Raw genomic sequence first — 15,611 nt, 5'->3', positions numbered from 1 at the left:
AAAAAAAAAAACAAAAGCCGGCCAAAGTTACCTAGCTAACTAAAAAGTAGACCTTATCGGGTCAGAGTTGCTCATACCCTTTCTCTTTTTCTGTGATAACAGCTGTTATTTTGACAGTTGTATTTTGTAAGGTTATATTTCCATTAACATATTTGTGTGAAATTGTTAACTTTTAAGAGAAGAGATTCGTGGTAATTTTCTTTCAAAAATATATTTCTGCACTTATATTAAAAAAAGAAAAGAAGAAAAAAATTTGAATCTTATTTCATCTAAAAACTTTGTGATATATTTGAAGCGCAATAATCTCGGCAAATTGTACTTTTGCAGATCTTCTCTCTCAACTGTGACCGCGAATTACATAATTGCAAGAATTGAACGGAAATGTCTCAGGCCCCAGTAAAAGTCTCACCACTTATCAAATTCGGCAGATGGTCTTTTTTGGTATTAGGCGTAGCCTATGGTGCTTTCAATCAAAGTCGCTTGTCGAAGAAGGAAGCGAAAATACGCGAGATTGAAACTCAACAAAAGATTATTCGTGATGCTAAATTAGCCGAGGAAAAGAAACGCAATGCTGAGGCAGAAATTCGAGCATTGGAAGCCTTGGCTGGCATTAAGAAATAGATATTTTCCTTACATTTTATAATCTTCGTTAATTTTCAATAATAATTAAAAATCATATAAATAATCAACGGAATTCATATATAAAAATGCCAGTGTATATGTTTTGTGAACACTAATGACGTAGTTTATTTCCAATTTAAACGGTAAAACTATGTTTGAAGAAAATTCGGACAGTGGAAATGAATCTTGTCCGAAAGGAATAAGGTTTGACTTGAATCCAGTTAAATAAGGCATCAAAGTTCATTTGTTTGCGTCTTTGTCCTTTGAAAATGAAAGATCTTTCTATTTTCTTCTTATTAGAACTTTCATAGGAAGGGAAGAGTTTCTTTCATTCTCGATGTTTTCTTTTGCTGTCCTTTTCGTAAACAAAGGTTTAGACGGCACGAATGTATATACACATATGATGCAGTTAGTGGGGTTAAAAAACCCAATTCTTTAAAAGTCCGGCAACACTATCAAATTTGCTTGAGTATTCGGCAATAAGGAGGGAAATAAGAATCTAAAACATATTTTTTATTTATTATAAATTATTTATTATAAATAAAGTTCATGAAACTTAAGAAGAACATTTTTTTATCATTTTGTATATATAAGAAAAAAAGTTATTGAATTTTTATAACAAAAATAAACAAGTTTATATTTAAAGAGCAGATGAAGCTTGCTTGTATTTTTCTAAATGTCCTAAATGATTTTGAAAACACTTTGCTAAAGTAACGGTACTTTGCATTAATTTTGTTTATATTTTTTTCTTTATTAAACTTTTCCACTAAGTAGATCGAACCTTAAAGCTTTTCGTGCCTTTGCCGGCTGGCTGCAACCTGTAGATTCATTCATTGCTAGTGTTAAAGTGTGAATAATTGCTGTTAAATCAATAAAAATTACTGCATCAAGTGTTGGAAACAATTGTCATGCAAATTTTTCACACAACACGCAACGAATGTTTTCTTAAACAGTGTAAGTTCCTTTACTGACAACAATTGTTGAGATGTAATGGAGGATTTTTTAGAAAGTTTATCGCCATACCTTAAACAATTAGCAGAAAAAGGTAACAATGCCTTTAAAAATGTTTGAGAAATTTACTAAACTCCTTTCCCTTTTTTTTAGCTTGTATTAACGATGCCCATCAAGCTATATTGACTCCTCAGGCTCATATGTTGTTAAAAGATATCACTGAAGAAGACATGCATGCTTTGAAAGCAGCTGCTGCCAAATTATTAGCTAAACCAACTATAACAGGTTTAGAAAATGCATATAAAGACTTTTTAAAGTGGTGGCTAAGTTTTTCTGTACGTTGCAGCCTCTGAACTATCAAATTTACCCTACTCTAAGCGATATTCACGAGTTAGTTTTGCCTGCACAGCTTTAAATAAATGTACACGAGGGGGTATTCTAACGCGTGGTATAACAGAATTCTGTGGTTCTGCATCAGCTGGGAAAACTCAACTTTTGTTACACCTTTGTTTGACAGTACAATTAAATGACGAATTGGGGGGTTTAAGTGGTGGCGTAGCGTTCATATGCACCGAAAATCGTTTTCCCTCGAAGCGCTTATTTGAAATGTCCAAATATTTCATAAGAAAATTTCCCGCTTATGAAATCAATTACATGGCCAATGTTCATGTTGAACAACTTCATGAAACTGTAAGTTGCTGTTCTGGCGAAAATCTTGCGATATTGTAATCATCATGTCAATAATGATAATAGGACGCACTTTTAAAATGTGTTGGCGAACGTCTACCGGCATTAATGTCTTCAACATGTATTAAATTAATTATAATTGACTCGGTGGCAGCTGTTTTTCGCACGTATACGGATTATGCGGAGAGATCAAGAGATATGCGTAGATTAGCTAACCATTTATTGAATTTGGCTTATAAATACAACAGTGCGGTGATTTGTGTTAATCAGGTAGGTTAGCTATAATTTTCTGTCTAATATTTTATATTTTTATTTTTATCATTTATACGGTAGCGTAAGGAAATCACAATTTTCACACGTTTTTACTACCAATTTATAATTCTGACCCATTATCGTACCTTCTCGCGAAGCATTTTTTTCCATCCAACAAAAAAAAAGTTTGAGAAACCTACGTATATTTTCGATTAATGGCAAATAAGTTAACTATAACAGCCAGCTGTTTATTCTCACGGATCAGTTAAGTTATCTCCATCACTATTGGAATTCCTCAAGATGTAACATTTGGCAGAGAGAAAGTAACCGGCATAAGATCGTAAGTTGTTTAAGAGGTATCCACATTTGGTGTGTTTTCGTTCTCGAAAAACTAAATGGAAATTTTGATATTTTCCATATTTATTTCTAGACGAAATTCACATTTATAGTTTGGAAAACGGTGTGTGTATTGGAAGTATGTGCAAAATTTGCTAAAATTATTTTCAAGATTACTGAAACACAGTTTTATCAAAATCTTTTATGAGCATTATAAAGATTCATAAAGTGCTGCACTCCTGTAGTCTTCCCAAGTTCCAAAGTTATAGCAAACCACAAGCTTATGAATGGTACAGTGGTATAGTGTTTTTAAAGACACTGCTAGAAATGGCCGACAATTTATTCCGCATTTACCCTTCCATGTCGTTTAGAGGACATCAAAAGGATTAATGCAACAGCGTTCACAACTCGTCACCTAACGGCAAAGATAAGCCGTTTTCACCGAAAATGGCCGTTTATTTGCAGTAGTTATCAGCATTAATTGCATTTAACATATGATTCCAAAGAATACTTTTCCTCTTCGAAATTGCAAAACTTTTCGTTTACTTGAAATGCATTACTTGGTTGGTCGGAACAAATTGCTTATCGAATTTTTATATGGTTTTCAAAAGGATTTATGCTGTTTTTAGATAAATATTAATAAGTGCATAAAATGGATTGGCTTTACATTTTCGTCACGGATTGTAGGCAAATCTCGCCCATTTAGAAACTTTAATTTATTGAATGTTTTTTAATAACAATAATAATAGTAATAAAAAACAAGTAAGAAAGTTAAATTCGGCAGGGCCGAATAAAAAAGTACCCCGATCTTACAGTGATAAGTATAATAACTCAGTGTACTTTCTTTGCAGTCAAAAACTCGACCACATTAAAAGAGTAAACAATCTATGCGTCAAATAACACTTCTTAAGACTTTTTCCATGGTTTTCTAGGTGTTGGAATTGATCAACGGTTTGTATATTCGCGAAATAAATCGAGCTATTTATGAAAGGTGATGCCAATTAAAAATAATTCGTCAACTAGGTAGACTTGAAACCTTAGCTTAGATGTTTAATTTGGCGGAAATGACCTGAATTCTCATAACTGTTCCAAGATAATAGTACCTTGTCAATTCCTGGATACTTTAAATATAGATATTAAATAAAAATAGGCTTAAGTATATATCCAAAACACATAAGTAAATGTATTACTCACAAATGCTAAATCAATCAACACACAAAGGAATTTAAGATAGGTCCTGAATTGATTTAATCTTGTCCGTCCGCCTCTCGGTTTTTTTTATTTTTTTGTAGAGGTCGCACATTTTCGACGTGTTTTGGTGAAAGTTTGTACATCGGCATGTCTTCGACCAATTGAATATTGTTCGGGTTGGACCTCTTTTGCCGTCAATCTCCAAATAAAATTTTATTTTGAGAACTCACTATAGAAGAAAAACTTTATTAGACAAAGTGGTGTAAGGTATTTAATGATGGGTCGTGTCCCATCATGACGTTTTCATTTGCCTTTAATTTAATTGACGATTCAATTGCTCAAGTGCATCTGTCGGTTTCTTATTCCTTGGTTTCATGTAAAAATTCCCATTTATTTTCTTTTTTTTAAATCTTCTAAAATATCTTCTCTCTCAGGTGGCCACTGTTAACGAACAACATCCAGATGTACCTTGCTTAGGATTATCATGGGCTCACCTTGGACGAACACGTATACGAATATCTAAAATACCTAAACAGATTAAGCTACAAGGAAGCCTTTTAACGGTACGTAAACTAGAGGTAATGTATTCACCGGATACACCCAATGATTTCGCTGAATTTCTTATCACCAAAGATGGTGTTGTTGATGTGCCTCCTCCTTTAAAATGAATTTTCTCATTTTCTTTTACTTATTTTCGAAATTTTTTTTTTTTTAATTTGATGAAAGTATTTGTAGCATATATGTCTATATATATATTATGATTTTATTTTGCTATATCTTACAAATAATAGAGAAATTCAAAACGGACGTTACAACGTTAATAGTTTATCAACAGAAAGTGAAAGTTAATTAATTAAGAAAATTAAGTAAGAAAATTAAATTCGGTCAGGACCGAATCTTTTATACCCATCACCGCTTAAACCCCCCCCAAAAAAAACGAAAGAAGTGAAAGTTTCTCAGCTGATTTCTTCTATTTTCAAAATAAAAGTTTTTATCATAGAGGCATGTGGGCGTTGTGGGCGTGTCCTTTGAAAAGTTTAGGTCAAATTTGTAGACGATATCTTCGTTTTCGCCAACGGGAGAATGTTTGCCATAAATACTACAAAGTTGCGCAAGCAGACGGATAGACATAGGAAACGGGCGGATATGTTCAGGTGCATGTAAGATTTGAAACTGGCCAAGAATTTGTATACTTTAAGGAGTTTTTGAAGCTTGTTTCCGTTCGTTATTAAAAAAATAATTATACTTTGATACATTGTAATATGAGATATCCATGATCAATTTATTGCATTTTTGTGCACAAATGCCACAGCATCGACCATAGAATATATATTCAAATATTTGTACATTTATTTGCTATAATTTATGAGTCATGAGCAAAAAACAAATTTTTCATTCCCTTTGAAAAACAGAGGTGTTTTCAATTTACGCGATGCTGTGGGCGTGTCCTTCCATCGATTTGGCACATTTCCAACACCAACCTGCAAGCAAGCAGTTTCACTATTTCTACAAAATTTAAAGTTGGTATAATCATTGAAAGACGGACAGATGGACGTACTTAAATCGATTTAGGATTTGTGTTGGGGTCTCCGAAGCTTTCTTCTGGTCGTTGCAATCGCAACGCATCGCACCCTCCTTCGGTGATGGGTATAAAAAAAGAAAAATGATAAATTTAAGAAATATCGTCAAATAATTGAAATGTGTTCACCTAAACCATCTTGGAGATTCGTTAATGTTTAACTCATTCACTTATGATTACTTAATTGTATAGTTTACATAATTGTTAATTTGTTGTTATATATAGATACGAAAATATAATATTTTCAGCCTTAGGGAAATGAATAGAAAAATTACGAGAAACAAAGAAATTAAGAAGGAATGTACAGAAGAGTAAATGTATTTTTAATCCTTAATTCATTTCACTTTGGTCCTGGGATGAAAAGTTTTTGATATGTTCTTTATTAATAGGGGGATAATTGATGTTCTCTCTATCGTGATGTACATTTATTTGATAATGCATTCGAACGAAGATTAACGAGTTAACTATGTATGGCGAATATATATATGTCATGATCCGTCCGCCTGCTCGTCCGTCCTTGTCGCGTTTCCTCATAATATTTTTATTATTATGAATGTTTATTTGCCATAATAATGCATTTTGTCAAGACGTTCCTAACCTAACCTCATTTTACACATATATTCTCTGTTTGACGAATACACGAACACATCAGGTCGATGCCGTTAAGTGGTTAAAGAAATCACTATCGGATTAATTAGAATTGGGGAATCACATAAATAAGTTTATAAACATTTAATTAGATCTGCCCGTTTTCTTTGTTTTTGTTTTTACCAATGACTGTTTTCCGTTGATTGATTTAAGCATTGACATGAAAAATGTAGGAATGGATCTATATATTGCGAAATGCTTTCAGCATTAGTTGCAAATTCTTTTCTGCTGTTCATAAGATCATCCTTATTCTCGCCTTAGGGCTACCCTGCCTTAGGAAGACATGCATTTGCTACTTTTGAAGCAATACTTTTTGAATGACGGATCAAAGGGAAACTTATGCGTATAAATCTTCGAAGAAGAGTGCATTAGATCTATAAGCTTTTGTAACGGTATTGCAATCTGAAGTATCGCACTTTCGGTTTTCTTTGGGCTTCCTTGCCTCTCTAACATGATTTGGCTTGATGATGAGAAAACAAATGTTTTTCTTTTTTTATTTTGAATGTTTATATATTTTTACATACATTTATTTATTTATTTTTTTCATATTTCATAATTACAATAATTGAGCTCATGTTTCTTAATTTCAAGTTATAGTACACATGAAATATTTAAAATATTTGTTTTACATCTTTATTTGTTTTTTCTCTTTTCAAATTTTCTCAATACATTTTCACTTTTTTTTAAATAATTTTTCATTAATTGTTTTAGCTGTTGGCTGCGTTTCATTTCAAATTACTTTTTGGCACAAATAAATTTTGACTGGAAGATCTTTCTTAAAATTGAATTTTTATGTTTAAGTAAATTTTAAATTTCATGCATTTCTGCGTCCTCATCCAATTCATTGGCATTAGTAACACCACCGTCATCATCGTCAACAACATCATCATCATCATCGTCATTGTTATCATCATCGTCATCATCGTTATCATTATCATCTTCATCATTAGCATCATCGATATTATCAACATTAGCCTTATCATTAGCAGTAGCAGTTGCCGCCGATGTTGGATTGATCTTAGAAGCATTTACAGATTTTATTGCGCTTGCACTACTGCCATCTAAATCAGAAAGTCTGGAACAATCTTCTACCTCATGCATAAAATGATGATGATGATGATGATGATGATGACGATTTTTAACTTTTTCAACTTCATCGATTTGCATTTTATTCGAATCACCGTTAGTTAAATTGGTTTGCCTTTCTTTTTCCTTCTTTGGCTCGACTTTAACGCTGACTTCTTTAACTTGAGCATTACCGTTATTTTTATCTTCATTATTATTATTATTTGTATCGTTATTATTGTTGTTTTTAGTTTTGCTATTTATTGTTAATTCATTGCCTTTTAGCAAACTATTCAATTCTTTGTCATCCTTTAAGTTTTTATCTTTTTGAGTTTTTTTTAGAGTGTTATTGTTGCTATTGCCGCTGTTATTGCTGTTGTTTGCATTCGCATTTCTATTGTGGTTTTTACCAAGCTGTTGCTGGGTGTGTGCATTTATTTTGGTTAAAGCCAATGCATTGGAAATTTTCGACGCTGCCAATTTTGTTTCGAAATCCATTTCTCCGTATAGAGGACTTTGACTATGGGCTGCCCTAAGCAAACTTAATTGCAATTCGCGATGCTGCGGTGACTCTTCGAGTTTGATTTCTAATTTTTCAGTCTGTTCCAGGGGTGCTGCGGGCTCTACCGTTAATGGAATTGCATGATGATGATGCGGTATGTGAGGATGATGGTGTTGATGCTGATGATGCTGACTATAGTGTGTACGTGGTTGCTGTTGCTGAGCCTGCTGCTCACGATGATTATGATTATTGTTATTATTATTATTATTATGATGATGATGGTTGTGCTGGTGCTGGTGTTGGTGGTTGTTGTGATGATGCTGATGATTGTTATTTTGCGTTTGATGTATCTGTTGCTGTTGTTGTTTATTTCTGTTGTCCATTTCTATGCCATTTGTTGCTTTGCCCATAGCACTAAGAGTATCATGTGCTCCTACCGTTGCCGATGTTGCAACCCGTACACTTTGTCCTACCGTTGCGTCACCTTTTATACCGTTGGCGTTTTTGTTGGTTTTCTCTAGACCGGCATTCAATGATTTTTTCATCTTTGTCCCCTGTTTCGCGGTTAGTTTTGAGCTTAATTCATTTGTCATGTTGCGTTTATTTTCTGCATTATTCGCATTGTTGCTATTATTATGTGAATGCTTTTTACTTGTCACCATTGTTTCACCATTTAAGGTTGTAGGAGTTAACGACGGTGCCGATGATGTTTGTTGCCCTGTGATTGATTTCGCAGTACTTGTACCATTTTCGCTTAAGGCTGATGACGATGTTGACGAAGTGGTTGTTGACTTGCCAGAATTTGCAGATTTCACTTCGGCCGCCTCAGTATTGGTAACATTATCTTGTTTTTTCCATTTGGTGCGACGGTTCTGAAACCAAATTTTCACCTGCAATTGAGAATGAAAGCAAATAACATTTTAATGCACTTTGTATAAATATCAGAGTTTTACATTCAATCATTATTAAAAGAGCAAGTAGGCAAAAAGGCAATTAATTCTTTTAAGCAATAATTGACAGGCACGTCGACTTTCTCATTTTTTGATTTCTACTCTTAAGATTCTGTGCCTTTTAAATATTGTAGAAGATAAAGGTTTCGAAACTAAGTAACACATAATTTGGACATATGATTAAGGATGAAGAGTATATATGACGTTGCAAAACAGGTACGCGCGGAAAAACCTGTCAAAACCGCTTTACCTAAGTGGAGCAGATTTCTATCAAATTTGTTAAGTAATCGTTAGCAGTTTTGCGTACTGAATTAAGTTTTATTTGCTTGCAAATACAGAAATCTATTTAAAACTTATAAAATATTGAAAGTAATATTTTTCGCCGAGGTAGGATCAGACTATTTTGATAACAAAGGAAACATATGCAATTTTATTTATATTTTCATGTAAATCTTACTTGTTGATAGTCAAGCATAAACATGCATTCATTAGAAGATGCTGATTAATAAGTAATCTATACATAATATCTATAAGTCAAGGCGACACAAAAAATATTCGATAATATTCTATCACAAAATTTAAAAAGAAAGCTCTTTTCTTTCTATGTTGATCTCGCTATCCTCAGTTCTTCTTCTTTGATAACCTTCGCTTAATACTATGGAGAGGTGACCAACCGTACTACTACTTTTGAATAGCAGTGCTCTTATTTCTAAGGCCCTTTCTGTCCGAAATTCTTGCAAAGTACTCTGGTCACCTTAAGACTTCATTGAGAATTAAACCTTTTGCTCTTTGAACAGTAATAAAATTATCCAAATTCACAAGTGCTAGAAGTGCCATTAATCAATAAATCGGGAAAGACGCGTTTAATTTCTGTTGGGCGTTTAAAGACAATTTTCTTTATATAATCTGATAGAATATTACCAATTAAAGGAATATGTAAAATTAAAGAAAATAAAAAAATTGGAAAAATATAAGACGAGTCTATCTCTTGCTATCAAAAGATTAAAATCGAACAATTTTGGAAATAAATTGATATAAAAATTCAAAATAAAAAGTTGTAAAAATGGTATGTAAAAGGCAAGACTTACTATCGTATAAGAACATGTGCACATGCACAAGTTTATATGCATATAAGGTAGAGCGCTTGAACAATAATTACTTCAACGTCTTATAAGTTTTTAAAAAACAATTCATAATGAAAGGAAGTAGAGCGCATTAGATAAAGCTCTTAAATTTTTCGCAATTGATGATAATGTCATGTGTGGCCACTTTCTTCGGACGTTTTAACATATTAATTGCCTTTCAAGCAAGTAAAAATAATTAATTAGTCGGGTAGTTTTTCTTGTGCATTAGGAATAAGGAAATAATTATAGGAAATAGTGCGAATAAGAAAAAAGTATTAAATTTTGCTTCGGGTAAGTTTTATATTCGTAAAGAAATGTCAAGAAATATTCTTTTCGGCTCTTTGAAATTATCACTTGCATTTTAAGTAAAAAAAAAAAAAATGTCCAGCTCTTAGTAGACAAACGGCTAGTGTTTTTCCTTTGACGTTAAAGGTAATCGTTTATGATAATTCATGGAAGTATAAGAAATTATTCATAGGACCAAATGGATGAAAAAATAATGAGAAGCTCTCTCTTGTGAATTCCCTTAAGCATAAATGTAGAAGCGTTTTCGCAAAAAGTTTGTAGTAATTTTCCTAAAACGTAAGAATACTTTTAACGAAAAAAAATGTAAAAACGTATAATGCAAAACTCTCATGTGTTCGCTCGGGTTTGTATAGAGGTTCGTGTAGAAGCCTTTCCGGGTGCTTGAAGATAAGAAGAATGTTCAAGTTATTTTACTTCGTTTGGATGCATTCGTGTGTTTTTCGTGCATGGTAACGAAATTCGCTCTCGACAGAAACTAGAAAAATCGGAAGTTAATCTTACGGCAATTAATGTTATAAAGAGAGCATATTTGGGTAAACATACATACGAACAAATGTAAAAGCATTCATCGTGTATAAAGTTGACTTGTAAAATGTACGATAGTCAAGCAATTGAGTGGTCGTATTTATTTTTTGAAAAGGTGAAAAAGTGGAAGGAAAAATAAATAAGTGAATAGAAAGTGGTGAAATTTAGCCGTCAATTTAATTTAGGTTAGATGAGTTATTGTTGTTTTTTTAAAGGTATACGTTTGTTGTTCCGCTTGCAATATTAGAAATGATGAAAAAATTGCTTGGAATTCTTCGCCTATTAGTTTAACGTCTATTGATAGATGTTTTAAAGAGTAGCCATATGTTTCAGACCAATATTGCAGATCAAGTACAACTAAGCATAATTAATTTAGAATGTAAGACGTAGGAACAAATGAAAGAGAAAAGTTTTGAATATGAATTTCGTAAATGCTTAAAATGAAAAATAAGCAATAAATGAAAAGGAAAAGTTTTGATAATATTTAAGACATTTTCAATCATAATTTATGATTTTTCCTCAATCATATAAAAGCCAGCAGTTTTTTACCAAAAAGAGGATAAATTTTCATGCAACCTAGAAGCAAAATAATCGTCCGTTTCAATCGTAAAGGTTTCTTTTTAATCAGTTGCATTAAAGAAGTTACTACATATTGCCAATAAAAAATTAAACTAAGTGTTTTTAAATATTATAAAATGAAACCGTTATCGTAATAAATATAAAAGACAAAAAAATTATAAAATGAAAATAACGAGTATATAAACAGTCCCTATACAATTAACCTGAATAAAGTACACCGTTCACTATTGTTGCGAGTTGAAGAAGTAACTTGAAGGGATTATTAAGGTAATCAACAATGAAAATATCTTTTATTTTTATGAAATTTAGTCCTTTTCTTTAATAATAAGTTCTTTTTGTTATTTACATAATTAAATACCAGTTAGGAAATATGTAACCGATAATAATGATAAATCATAGTAAAGGTCGAAAACCATTTATTTATGATTGTCAGTCTTTCGTCTTGAACGTTTGAAAATGACAATATCGTTTATTTATTTACATTAATTGGTTATCATCCAAGGTTCTTTCTAACTAAAGCAGTGTTTTTTCGCTTGACATAGGTGCAAGAGTTTCCTTCTTACTTAATTAAAGCTATGCAAAGAGCATAGTTCTAATAAATAAGAAAAAGAATATATATTTTTTTTTTAATAATAACAACAACAAGTGCTGCAAAGATTAGAGTTGCAGTGTTTTGTAAAGTCGTTACAATTTTATTATTATTTTTTTACCGTATATAGCTACTCTGCGCCAACCGGCTCGTTGGTCTAGGGGTATGATTTCCGCTTAGGGTGCGGGAGGTCCCGGGTTCAAATCCCGGACGAGCCCCTAAGTTATTAATACAGATTTGTTTTTTTTTCTTGTATTTATTATGTATACATTTTTTTAATTTTGTTTTTTTTCTATATAAATATGTATAAATTGCTAGAGAGAAGCAAAAGTACATTCTCCTATAGTTTGTTTACTTAGGTTAAATAAGCAAATAATGAGTGCAATGAAAAACGTCCTTTATGAGTATTTTAAACGCACATTTTTAATGCTGACGTAGTTATTTGCGCAATTCATATACGTTCTCATTTTGGTAAAGAGACTGACTAGCAGATCAACCGACACTTGAACATTTGGGAAAAAATTCTTAAAATTAGAAAAAATGAGAAAAAAATGTGATGAAAAAATGCTAATTATGTGCGCGATTTAAATAAGCTTTTTTGTTTGTAGAAATAGTCTGCATAGTAAAGAGAGGCACCCAAACAAGCAAGCGAGCCAAGCAAATGAAAAAAAAAAAACCTTTCCAATTGGGTATACGCAAGCTGATAGTAATGATGGGTTAAAGGTTTGACCTACACTCGGTCGAACTTGCGTTCATTCTTAGTGTACTTAAGCGGTTGCGTAATCGGTAATTGGAAATGAAAGTTGGTTAAATCGGGTGATGCGTTCGTTGATTCCTCTTTTTTAAAGACTTTGATTATTAAATGCAATGTGAATTACTTATACGATACAGTCAAAATGCTTAAGAAATGCTTTGCTTTAAACTTTGACAAGAATTATTTTCCAAATAAAGAAAATGAAAAACTTATTTTCTGCTTCACTGCAGTTGCTTTATTTTCAAATATTACATTTTCGGACCGATCTTCTCTAAGAGTATGTTTATCTACGATGTAAAGACGACATTGCAAGCTTTCTTAAGAGGGCAAAGATTCTGAGCTAATGTATTTATATTCTATTATTTAATTTTGTTTTTTGCAAGAAGAAGAAGAAAATATTAGAAGTTTTCTCGTCACATGTTTGTGCGGAATTTAAAGAGATTTTAAAAATCTTGGGCCTCGATGGCTGGTTTTCCCCGGAATTCCTAGTTAAATAAAAATTCTGAAGCCATAAAGTCATAGCTATGTATCGACGGATTTTTTAAAAATAATTTTTGGCAAAATGAAATTAGACATAGGATTGGTGATTACATTCCCCACGTTCGCTGTTTTCTACTTTACCACGAATTTATTCGGTGTTTTAGTTTTGAATTGTCCTTCTTTTTGCATGATCTTCTCAAGAACTTCCTAAAAGAGCAGAAGAGAAACGAAATTAGGAGCACTATTGTTCAGATCGAAGTTTTTGGTCCCTTTCCTTATTGTTAAAAACTGATGTTAGCTCATTTCAACGACTCTTTATTTTTTTTTTTGGCTATTCCATAAGGGGCTAAATGTGACACATATGCAAACACACATAGTTCAAAGCAAAGGGTCCATTTTGAGATAATGGGAAAGCGGTTCCGGATTGGGATTTTACCTCGGTGTAGGGCCAGTAGTTGGCAGTGCTTTGCCACTTCGCCCCAAAAAAAAGAAAGAAAAAGCACACACACATATATATGGGCTTAATTAAAATTATTCAAAAGCTGTATAAATGTGTACAGAAGTGTTTCTATATAATAAGCATTTAAAAAACTGGTAACATTTTTTAATTACTTACCACATACAAAATTTTAGCTTACAATATTTTTAGGCATAAAGTATTAGTAAAGCGAAATTTATGATCTGGGATATTTTTTATGGTCCATTATTAACTCAAGCTGCTAGCTGATCAAAAATTCTCGTGAGTCCGTTGCGTAAGTGGTGGGTGTCCACGATTCGGTTTTCATCTTAAATAGAACTTTGTTGCATGCTTTTTTTTCTACTCTTCAATTTCATTATTTTATTTATAAATCTGTCAGATATTCGTCATGTCGATGCCCTTGTTTCTTCCTCTCACTCTCTCTGTCTCTTTTCGCTTCTGCATTTGAAAGTTGTGTAATCTCTTATATATTTCTTATTTTCTACAGGAAATTCATTTACATATGCATGGTGTCTTTGTGTTGTGTGTTCGCTCGTCTTGCTGTTTTTGTGTAAATACACTTAACTCAAAATTATTTTGTCGTTTGTTCACTAATTAACGTGTGCTTTAAAAAAACTGTTTTAATATATTTAAAAAAAAAAATTTTTTTTTTATTATTAATATTTTTGTTTTTTGGCTTCTTTAGCGCAATTAATTGTTTCAATTTGTAACAATTATTGTTGTTGTTATTATTATTTTATGGCTAATTTTCTTCTTTTTATTTATTTTTTTACGACTTCTCTTTCTTAACTTTTTTAGTTCTATAAACATTTTTACGACAAGCGACGACAAATCTTTGTAAGAAAATAAAAAATTGTTATAAAAAGTTTATTAGATTTTTGTTTTATGCTTTTTATAATATAATACCACGGGAATATTGCTAGAGCGACGAAGTGCGAAGACAGTTCGTTCATTATAAATCATTTATTTAGGTTGCTTCTCTTGTTGTTAAAAAGAAAAAAAAAAAAAAAAAACAGATCGTTTGTAATTTACTTGGGATTTAGTTTCTACTTAGCACTTGCGATAAATTGGAATAAACGGAGGGAGCAGATGAATAGTATTCCCTTAACCTGAAAGATCTCCAGTTCATATATATTGAAATAATGTCAAGATTGAGGCGCAAACAAAATTAATTGGTCCATAGTAATGGGTTTATTAACAAGAATCATCAACGTAGTTAAGTTCCGATCTTCAGCTTTTGGTTCTTTATTTCTTGTTTTCTAACTTACCTTAATTAATTATTTATAATTCACTTGTTAAAATTATGGATGGTCCTCATATAGTTTCTTCCACCAGCTAAATGTTATGGTAGTTAAGTCTTAAGATCGTAAAAAATCATGAAAAACTTTCAAGGGATATGAAAATTTGGGGAGACTGTCTCAAAATACGCCACTCAGTGTCAAATAACGTGATATTCGAAGTCCATTCAAATAAACTTGTTCGTCCGTATGTTCTTGTGTTCCTTTATCCGTGAATAGATTCATGCTCATGTCCTTCTACCCGAAAGCGTTTTATAAAGAAGACTTCCCTGTTTGTGTCTTTAGCATCACGTTAAGCTTCCTTTACCTTAAGTATGTTTGTTTGTCCATCAGTCCGTTTATGAAGACTTTCGCAAAACATAAATAACCGGACATGAGTTCAAAGAAAACAAAGCTTGCGCAACGCTACTAGTCTCTTTATATCGTATGTGTGAATGCTTTCACTTGCCTGTTGTTTGTAGTCAGGTGGAATCAAGTCATATAAAAATTTCCCTTCTCCTGCCTTGAGTACTTTAAGCTGTGAGGGAGTTATGCTTGCCTGCTCCTTGTGTGCGTCAATGAAGATCATGGAAACATCACGAATTGAGCTCGAAAGTAGAAATGCAAAATAGGGTTTGTATATAGTGCAGCATACGTGTCGCATATATATAGTATAGTGCTGTGCTCTTTTTTAAGAAAAAGAAGGGCGGGGTTTTT

At 32.3% G+C, this 15,611-nt stretch overlaps 3 protein-coding genes and 1 non-coding gene across 6 annotated transcripts in view; 3 read left to right on the top strand and 1 right to left on the bottom strand.

Annotated features, from left to right (window-relative positions):
- The first annotated feature begins 107 nt into the window (after nucleotides 1–107).
- LOC119640132 (ATP synthase subunit e, mitochondrial) lies at nucleotides 108–708 on the top strand. The gene is made up of 2 exons (XM_038037969.1): nucleotides 108–191; nucleotides 328–708. Exon 2 carries the CDS (start codon nucleotides 382–384, stop codon nucleotides 619–621), a length of 240 nt encoding a protein of 79 aa, XP_037893897.1. The 5' UTR covers nucleotides 108–191; nucleotides 328–381; the 3' UTR covers nucleotides 622–708.
- Nucleotides 709–1,607: 899 nt separating this feature from the next.
- Nucleotides 1,608–15,611, top strand: part of LOC119640094 (DNA repair protein XRCC3) — a 38,061-nt gene continuing 24,057 nt past the window's right edge. Inside the window, exons 1-5 of one of the 3 annotated variants that reach the window (XM_038037908.1) lie at nucleotides 1,608–1,666; nucleotides 1,726–1,857; nucleotides 1,919–2,262; nucleotides 2,326–2,529; nucleotides 4,473–4,601. In XM_038037908.1, the coding sequence (XP_037893836.1) occupies nucleotides 1,612–1,666; nucleotides 1,726–1,857; nucleotides 1,919–2,262; nucleotides 2,326–2,529; nucleotides 4,473–4,601 (864 nt within the window). In that variant the 5' untranslated portion in view covers nucleotides 1,608–1,611. Of the gene's footprint in view, nucleotides 1,667–1,725; nucleotides 1,858–1,918; nucleotides 2,263–2,325; nucleotides 2,530–2,592; nucleotides 3,891–4,472; nucleotides 4,910–15,611 lie in introns of those variants that run through there. The other 2 variants (XM_038037907.1, XM_038037909.1) reach the window with 2 other exon arrangements.
- LOC119640093 (homeobox protein 2) overlaps nucleotides 7,018–15,611 on the bottom strand; it is a 128,391-nt gene continuing 119,797 nt past the window's right edge. The window contains exon 4 of the mRNA XM_038037906.1: nucleotides 7,018–8,722. Within this exon, the coding sequence (XP_037893834.1) occupies nucleotides 7,073–8,722 (1,650 nt within the window). The 3' untranslated portion in view covers nucleotides 7,018–7,072. The remainder of the gene's footprint in view (nucleotides 8,723–15,611) is intronic.
- Trnap-agg lies at nucleotides 12,052–12,123 on the top strand. The gene has a single exon. It is a non-coding gene; the product is annotated as a tRNA-Pro (tRNA).

The sequence above is a fragment of the Glossina fuscipes genome, unplaced genomic scaffold (genome assembly GCF_014805625.2).
Source record: "Glossina fuscipes isolate IAEA_lab_2018 unplaced genomic scaffold, Yale_Gfus_2 115, whole genome shotgun sequence".
Taxonomy (NCBI): domain Eukaryota; kingdom Metazoa; phylum Arthropoda; class Insecta; order Diptera; family Glossinidae; genus Glossina; species Glossina fuscipes.
The sequence above is the reverse complement of the archived record's forward strand: the minus strand, read 5'-3'. Positions and strand labels throughout refer to the sequence as shown.